Source organism: Nicotiana sylvestris, chromosome 1 (genome assembly GCF_000393655.2).
Source record: "Nicotiana sylvestris chromosome 1, ASM39365v2, whole genome shotgun sequence".
Lineage (NCBI taxonomy): Eukaryota > Viridiplantae > Streptophyta > Magnoliopsida > Solanales > Solanaceae > Nicotiana > Nicotiana sylvestris.
The window spans coordinates 106,711,734-106,721,501 of record NC_091057.1 but is presented as its reverse complement, the minus strand read 5'-3'; the positions used below and the strand labels follow the sequence as shown (position 1 = coordinate 106,721,501).

At 42.3% G+C, this 9,768-nt stretch overlaps 1 protein-coding gene across 1 annotated transcript; it reads left to right on the top strand.

Annotated features, from left to right (window-relative positions):
• LOC138872874 (uncharacterized mitochondrial protein AtMg00860-like) lies at positions 1-366 on the top strand. Its single transcript, XM_070151294.1, has one exon. The coding sequence runs from the start codon at positions 1-3 to the stop codon at positions 364-366; it is 366 nt and encodes a 121-aa protein (XP_070007395.1).
• Positions 367-9,768: the final 9,402 nt, after the last annotated feature.

Sequence of the window (9,768 nt, the reverse complement as noted above, 5' to 3'; positions counted from 1 at the left end):
ATGGTTGAGGAAGGCATTGTCCTTGGACACAAGATCTCAAAGAATGTCATTGAAGTCGACAAGGCAAAGATTGGGGTGATTTCTAAGCTTCCACCTCCAACTTCAGTGAATGGCGTGTGGAGTTTCTTAAGCCACATAGGATTCTATGAGCATTTCTGCAAGGATATCTCTAAAGTAGTGAACCCATTGCGCAAGCTTTTGGAGAAAGATGCCAAGCTTCATTTCAATGATGATTGCATGAGAGCCTTTGAGTTGATAAATCACAAGTTGACCACTACTCCCATTATCACCGCTCCAAATTGGAGTATTCCTTTTGAGCTCATGTGTGATACAAGAGATGTAGCGGTAGGGACTGTTTTGGGGTAATGCAATAACAAGATTTTTCATCCGATTTATTATGAAAGTAAGACCATGAATAGTACCCAAGTTAACTACACCGTTACAAAGAAAGAGCTTCTTGCCATTATGTTTTCTATTAAGAAGTTTTGCCCGTACATGATGGGTGCAAAAGTAATTGTTCATACGGATCATGCGACACTTTGCTATCTTATGAGCAAGAAAGATTTCAAATCCTGGTTGATGAGATGTGTACTTTTGTTGCTAGAGTTTGATATGTACATCCAAGATCAAAAAAGGAGTGAAAACCAAGTGGCAGACCACTTGTCTCGTTTGGAGGAGGAGGGGAGGCCTCATGATGGCTTTGAAATCAATGACTTCTTCCCCGATGAGCAACTCTTGGCTATCTCAATGAAAAAGGTTCCTTGGTTTGCGGATCTAGTAAATTATCTTGTGAATGGTATCATTACGATTGAGTTCTCTTCAAATGAAAAAAGAAAGAAGATCAAACGGGATTGTCAAGACTATTATTGGGATGAACCGTACCTTTTCCGAATTTGTACGGATGGAGTGATCAGAAGATGTGTACCGGAGGAGGAACAAGTTGAAATTCATTGGGGCTTTTCATTCTTCGCCATATGGTGGTCACCATGGTAGAGCAAGAACGACGACCAAAGTGTTATGTTGCAGTTTCTATTGGCCCACTCTTTACAATGATGCAAGTGATCTCGTCAAGCATTGTGATGAATGTCAAAGGGTCAGTGGAATCTTAAAGAAACATTAAATTCCCCTCACTTACATTTTGGAGATTGATATTTTCGATGTGTGAGGTATTGACTTCATGTGTCCTATTGTGAGTTCTTATGGAAAAACCTACATCTTGTTCGTGGTTGACTATGTGTCCAAATGGATTAAGGCCGTTGATTTACCCAACGATGAAGCAAGAAGTGTGGTGGTGTTTCTGAAGAAGAATATTTTTACAAGATTTGGTACTCCAAAGGCTATCATAAGTGATGGGGGATCGCACTTTGCAACAAAACTTTTGATACCTTACTCACCAAGTATGGTATCACTCATAAAGTCATGACCCCCTATCATCCTCAAGCAAGAGGTCAAGTGAAAGTCTCCAACCGGGAGATAAAGAGTATTTTGTCCAAAACAGTGAATGTTAACCGGACAGATTGGCCAAAGAAACTTGATGATGCTTTATGGGCTTATAGGACGGCTTACAAAACACCTATCGGGATATCTCCATACCGGTTGGTGTTCGAAAAAGCTTGTCATCTTTCGGTGGAGCTTGAGCATAAAGCCGTGTGGGCTTTAAAGAAGTTGAATCTTGAGTGGGATGTCACCATCCAACTTAAGGGTGGCATAATTGATTGAGCTGGATGATTTATGGTACCATGCATACACATATTCGTCCTTGTACAAAGAGAAAATGAAATACCTCCATGAAAAGTACATTCAGAACAAGGAGTTTAAAGAAGGTGATCTTGTGTTGTTGTTCAATTCTCGATTAGTGATGTTTCCCGAAAAGTTAAAGTCTAAAATGAGTGGCCCGTTTGAGGTGGTGTGTGTTACACCCTTTGGTGCATTGGACTTGAAGAATAAAAATGATGAGGTGTTTAGAGTCAATGGTTACCAGGTGACGAATTATCTAGAAAAAGTTGGTGATGGCCACGTCATAGCAGTAATTCATTTCAAGTGATGGTAATCTGTCAGGCGCTTCTTGGGAAGCAACCCATGTTTATTTTTCCTTTTTTCCTTTTTCTTCTTTTTTATATGGGTCTTATTTTGTGCTAACTGGTTTTGAAGTGTGTTGCAGGAATAAGTGTGCTTTGCAGGAACTGTGCTTAGAACCAAATTGGCTAAGTATGAAAAAATGAGGACCGCACAATTTTGAATGCCACAGTAGAAGGGATCTGCGACCGCATAATTCTTGTGCGGACTGCACAACTTGAGATAAAAAATTGCACACTCTCTGAAGTTTGCTTGTGAGAGAAATGGCCAAAGTGCGAACACACCATGAAATCTGTAGTCCGCACCAGAATCTGCAATCGCACAAGGAATTTTGCGGACTGCAGATCATCAAAGAGCAATTGCACATTAGGTAATAGAGTGGAGACTACAGAAGGAATTCTGTGGTCGCGCTCGTCTCTTGAACATTTGGCCAATCCCGTAAGTATAAATAGTAGGTCTCATTCTATTGTTGAAACTTTACAAACTCCGAGAACTTAAAACACAAGCTAAAATCTTGCACACTTGATTCACTCATCTGCCACATAATTCAACATCTTTTATCCTTCCTCAATACCACTTCACTACTGGTATGTTCATATCATCTTTAGAATTTTTCTATTTTCTTATTTTAGTTTGTTTTTTTAGACTAATTGTCAAATTCATAAACATGTGGGCTATAATTTGGGTTGGGTAAACTCCTAGTTGCTATATGGGGGATGGGTATTTGGTTGATATTTTTTAATTGATACTACCATGTTCAAATTATGCATAAAAATCAAAACTCTAGAAGTTTGCCCGATAAATTTTGAAATTATGCAGCCGCACAAGGAATTGTGCGGTTCACAAATTTGTAGGATAGGGAAATTGGTGTAGTTAGATTGTGCGGACCGCACTTGAAATTGTGCGGTCCGCAGAAATTTAATCGTGGTCGCAGACCAAGGCATTCTCTGTCTTTAGAGAGTTATCATTTTTGAGGTTCCATTGTGCGTCTGCACCCAAAAATTGTGTAAACCACACTTCAGATGTGCAGTCGGACTCAAAATTGTGTGAATCACAGAATCATCACTGAGGTCGTACTTTCAAATTGTGTGTTCCGCTCAACCCCATCTGCGACATCAATCAAAAATGTGCGGATCGCTCTTCCCTACCTTGTGTAATGTTTTGTTTTGAAAGTTGCTGGTATTGTGCACTTGATCTATAACTAACTCCTATTGCTATTTATTGCAGAAAATGATTAGGTCTCGTGGTCCTGGTGATACGTCAAAGGGGAGGGGTGAAACCTCCCAAGGCCGAGGCAAGAGTACCTTAACACTCGCCTTACAAAGAGTTATATCCAAAGAGACGATAGCTGGGTGAAGTATAGCTGCAAAGCCCAATGAATCAAGTTCATATGTCCCGTCTAGGGAAGCATCGGAGGGCGATTCTATGCAAGAATAGCCTTATGCTCAATCACAGCCACAACAACTTCAGGGGAGATTTTAGCTCCGAGATGAGCCTTCCATCTCAGCGAGCACTTCCAAGGGTTTAGAAGATGGCAGTCAGGGTTCAGAGCCCTCATCTACACATGCCCCCGATGCACCAGCTACTATAGTTGATGAGGATGATGTTCCGGATAACGGCCGAGGGGGTGATACCAGAGTTGCCGGCCTTGAGAGGTTGAAGAAGAAAGAAGTTTGGGAAGATAGGTTCGTGAGCCTGACTGCAATCAACAGATTCTGAGAGTGGTGGCCGTAGAGATCACTCACTCTTGAGCGTCAGTTTTTATTGAAATATTTGGATAGGTACAACCCGATCAAGACAATTCTTGGAGAGCAAAGGGTGTGCATGGTTCACTTAAAGTGTTGTGGATGGCATAGAGCACTAGTTCCGAGAATTTTACGCCAATGTGGAGCATATAAAGAAGGGGACCAAGGTAACGAAAGTGAGGAACTTAAAGGTGAGATTCGACTAGGGCACCCTGAATGCATATTTAGGGTTTGAGGATGTAGATCCGATGCAATATCTGGAGAAGTTTGCACTGGGTGATGCTGCTAGCCCTTGGCTAGCTGAGATTTTGGTAGCTCCAGGCCCACCACCACCATGGATCACAGCAGGGGTTCCTATTCAGGGGAACACCCTCAATTTTGAAGCAAAAGGATGGCAGACATTTGTATACAGTCCACTAGACCCATGCCAAAATGAAACCAATCTTCCAATCCCGCGGGCAGTTCTAGTTGCTTCCATCATGGACAGGTACCCAATCAATGTGAGTGGTATGATGTCGGCCAAAATGTCTCTGGTTGGAAGGCAAGGTGACATCTCCTACCCGTATCCCAACACTATCACAGAGTATTTTACGGATGCGGGGGTTGAGTCACAAAGTTTTGTCATGAAGGTTCGGGAAAAGAAGCCCTTCACCTGGTACATTCTGAAGGACCCGAGGAACCCGTAGAATAAGGGTCAGGAGACTACTACCATAAACCAGTCTGATGAGCCTTTGGTGGTTGTTGCAGATTCAGCTGACATGCCTTCCACTGCAGCATAGCCTTCCACCAGTACAACTGCCATGCCTCTACCTCCATCTTCAGGGCCTTCAGTATCAGTTCCCTCCACTTCTACTTTGAGGCTGGTGCTTATGCCTGCTCATCCACTCTCTATGCTACGAGTCTACTAGATACTGGTGAGCCTCAACAATTAGACGCAGATAGCTACTGCAAAGCTGTCTGACTTATCTAGTGCTGTTGCAGCACAAAAATCTACCCCGGCACCCCAGATTCCTCCGATAGTAAAGGACATATTGAAGAAGAATTTGGAGAACTAGAAGACCATCATAGACACTTTGGTGGCACATGGAGAAGTGATTGAGGAGCTTGGGAAGCAGGTAAAGAAGATGAAAGAATCCCAGGCATCCAAGAAGTCAGTTGACATGTTGAGAAGAGAGGTGACTAGAATACTAGCAACATGTGACCTTCCATTTGATGTGCTGATGGAGACAGCTCCGGAAGCACCAGTAGATCCAATAGCACCATCAGCTTTAGTAGCACTAGCTGGCCAGTCTGAGGAGCCAGACCTGGCTACCAACACTGCTGAGGCGGTGAGACAGATGTTCACCAACCCAGCTACCCCCATATCCGAGGATGATGAGATCCAGTTGGAGGAGCCTGAGGGTAGTGACGCTTCTATGGACATAAAGATGTGCAAGGCCACACAGGGAGTCCTCTTTACTCTTACCCTTCCTTATTCTTATTTTGTTAAGCATTGGGGACAATGCTTATTCTTATTCGGGTGGGGGTGGAGTTTATTTGATATTTGACATAGGTTTGTAATAACTGATAATATTTTCTTTTCTTTTTCTTTTCATTATGTACATATTCTTCTCTCTCTCTATTGATGTATATATTCTCTCTCCTCCTCTCTCATTTTGTATATTGATTAATGTTTTCAGTAGCTTGCTTTGTAGCTTCTTTATTTTGTTTTCTTAGTAGTCAATGTTTAATCTAATAGCTTCTTGTTTACTTTAATAGCTTCTTTTTAATATAGTAGTTTCTTTTCATGTTTAAGTGAATAATAAGCCTTTAGTTTTCTTAATGCCATGGTTCTTTCCAAAGGTAGTTTTTATGTGAACCAAGTGACTCTTCCCAACGATGGATGGCGTGACAACCTTCTTAAGGGATTGAGTCCGTTTTTGGAGTTTAGATAAGAATAGTAGTAATAATGAATACAAAGACCTAATTGAGTCAGACTCGAAGAGTCAAATATGCTTCACTTGGTACAAACACACTTAACTACGTGCTTATGATTTAAAATAAGTTCTTGGAAATAAATAGCTCTAGTTTGTGACCTTCTAACTCTTGTGTTGACTTAAGCAATCATCGAGTGGTTTAGTCGAAACACTATTGATTTTCAATCTTGAATATTGTCACGACCCAATCCCCGAACCCGGTCGTGATGGCACCTCTCGTGAAGACAAGGACAACCAGACCAAAACAGAACACCTCTTTTAGACAGTTAATTATCATAACAGTAATAACATGTAATATGATACTCATAAATTGCGGAAATTTTAACGTTAACAATAGCAGGAACCAACCCAACACAGCCCAAACCGGGGTGTCACAAGTCACGAGCATCTATAAGAATGAAATTTCCACTTTACAGTCTAGAAATACGCTGAACAAGAATAATGAATAACATAGAAAGACAGTGGTGCTGCGAACGCTGGCAGTCACATCGCTAAAACCTCTACAACTCTGCCTTCACACAGCCAATACCCACTACCGGGTGAATAAATACCCGCAACTGCACGCGAGGTGCAGGGAGTAAAGTGAGTACTCCAACTCAGTGAGTAATAAAGGTAAATAATAACTGAGCAGCATGAAATCGCGTAGAGTAACCAACATGCTATATAGAAGCAGTGTAAAACTCCTTGAGAAAAATCAGTGAAACTGTGAATTCTTGGAAACTACCTTGGCTCGGTTCTAAACCACTTTTGAAAATGATCTTTTCAATAGTTGTGAAATAATTTCAAAACAATTAGTACCGCTATGCACAGAAATACGCCCTTCAGGCACAAATACCACAGTTAAACAAGTAAAAGACAAGTAAGTATGCAAAATGAACACATAAACCTCGCCCCTCGGGCAATCATATAGAATAGTACCAGCCTCTCGGGCACAAATTAGTTCCTGGTCAGCCATTGTTACCTGACCGCACGGTGTTATTTATGGTAAGTCATTGTTACCTGACCAAATTGCATCATACAATGTCATTGTTACCACTGTAACCTCACAATCACTCATATTAGCCCCTCGGGCATAGTATTAATCACTCAACATAATGGTCAGCCATTGTTACCTAACCAAATTGCATCATACAGTGTCATTGTTACCACTATTTCAAATCACATGGGTACCCGCGCTCACTGTGGGTGTGCAGACTCTAGAGGGGCCCTTTACAGCCCAAGCGCTATATCAAGCCACCTCGTGGCATCATCACTCAGCATATCCTCACATAACTCAAGCCACCTCGTGGCATATAAAGTATCTCAGGCCCTCGGCCTCATATCACTCAGCATATCCTCACATATGGTCCTCGGCCTCACTCAGTCCGAAAATCATCACAAGCCCCTCGGGCATTAGTAAAACAGTAGTTCTCAGCCCAAAACATGATGTAGAAATATCATTTAAGTTTCAAATCCGAGTAAAAGTGGCTGAGTTTGTAAAACAGTAGATATCAACATGACTGAGTTCAAATAATAAGTCAAGTAGTAAGGAAATAGTGATAAAAATCCCCGAAGGGTTCAAATAGTTGGCACGAAGCCCAAATATGGCAATCAGCCCAAATCATGATGATAACAAATGAATTTCAGACAAATATTTAGTAAAATCATCAATCGTGATGGACCAAGTCACAAATCCCAGTAGTGAAAGACCCCACGCTCATCATCCAGCACGTATCTTGCCTCAATATAGCACTACGATGTGCAATCAGGGGTTTCAAACCCTCAGGACATTATTTACAACCATTACTCACCTCGAACTGGCTAATTCTCTAGCTCAGAATGCCTTTTCCCCTTGAATAGGCCTCCACGCGCGTCGAATCTATCCAAAATCAGAACGAATACGTCACAATATGCTAAGGGAACAAAGCCCAAGCGAAAACTTTCGAAAAATCACCAAAATCCGAGCTCACTAGGTCAAAATATTAAATAAAACCCAAAACCTCGCATTTATAGGTTCCCCTCAGGTTTCAACTCATACGGGGTGCACCAAAACTCACGCTGTCCGCGCAAGCCAGTGCGGTCCGCGCAAAAGCAACATGCAGCCGCACAGGCCTCCCTCAATAGTGATAGGCTTTAGTATTTTGGACATAACTTTTGCTACAGACGTCCAAATGGCAATATTTCTATCTTTCTAGACACTAGACACGAAGGGATACAACTTTTATTTTTGTATCACCTCAAAATTTCTTGTGGATCAAAAGATATGAACTTCCGAAGTAGGACCAGCGGAATGTTCTTCACCGCGGCCGCGCCCCACTTTGTGCGGTCCGCGCGACGCCTACCGCGGCCGCGGCCAGTTTTTGTGCAGGCCGCACAGCACTCACTGCAGCCGCACTCACCTTTGTGCGGACCACATGGGTGAGTTCTGGGGCCTGCAACCCCTGTAGACCTGCTACAACTATGATTTTTGCACTAAAAATATCCCGGAACCTACCCAGAACTCCCGGAACTTCAAACCAATTGTACCAACACATCTCATGATATCGTTCAAACTTGCTCAAAACTTCGGAATGCTCACAACAACATCAAATCACCAATTTAACATAGGAATCAGGCCTAAGAACTCCAAGAACTTTTAAATTATGCTTTCGATCAAAAGGTCTATCAAATCTCGTCCGAATGACCTAAAATTTTGCGCACACATCCCAAATGACACAATGTAGCTGCTGCAACTCTTGGAATTCCATTCCGACCCCTATATCAAAATCTCGCCTATCAACCGAAATTTTCCGAAATATCAGTTTCGCCAATTCAAGCCTAAATCTTCTCTACAACTCCAAAACTCATTCCGATCGCGCTCCTAAGTCACAAATCACCTCCCGAAGCTAACCGAACCATCGGAACTCACTTCCGAGCCTTCTAACACATAAGTCAACACCCGGTTGACTTTTCCAACTTAAGTTTTCTTAAAAGAGACTAAGTGTCTCATTTCTTACCAAATCCTCTCCGAACTCGACCTAATCAATTCGATCACATAAAACACGGACAACAAAGCGTAAAGAAGCTAAAATGGGGGAAATGGAACAGCAACTCATGAGACGACGGGTCAGGTCGTCACATCCTCCCCAACTTAAACAAACGCTCGTCCTCGAGCGTACCCAGAGTTTGTCCTAGAAGCCAACCAATAGTTGGATAACCTTACCAAGCATATAATCGGGGTGATCCCACGTCACCCTTTCTCTAATAGGTCTGATAACACCACATAGCTGAAATTTCACAATCCATCTAGTCCGTAAACCATAGAACCACATTGCACCTTCCGAAACCATACACACGATCAGAACCTCACATCTATACTCAGAATAAGCCCGAACCAGCTGTAATAACCCATACCTGCAACCTCGGTGCCATTACATGATAAACCACCTAGCTCTAATGCTCGCAACCATAACCCCTATCCGCAGCAGCTGCACACAACACCTAAATACTGATAGAGAAGCTCTTATCGACTGAAATCTCATTCCAACACTTTCATATACTGCTAACGATACCGAAACATGCAATAAACCGAAACTGTTTCTCAAGTTAACCATTCATGAGGCCACTTCCCTTTTGGGAGTTACCATAGCAAATTTGAACCGAACCTCGATATTAACCCCTTAAACATGTTGAATTCGAGTCTGTTTGTATTCATTGATGATCCCAACGATCCATCCTGACCAAACACACCATCCAGGTGACATGACACACCAATACAAGCCTAAGCCACAACTTGCAAAATACGCGCACCAATAAGAAACGGTCTGAAAATACTCAAATCATGAAAAATGACTCAAACGAAAGAGCTGTACTTCAAGCTCGTCTGTACCATCACAACACAAGGCTGAGACCCCGTCTCATATCATAGAAATAGAACACCTGAATTTACCCTGAACGGTCATATCTCCATGTGGCCTCGCCACAATACACGATCCTATCCAAACACTGTTACA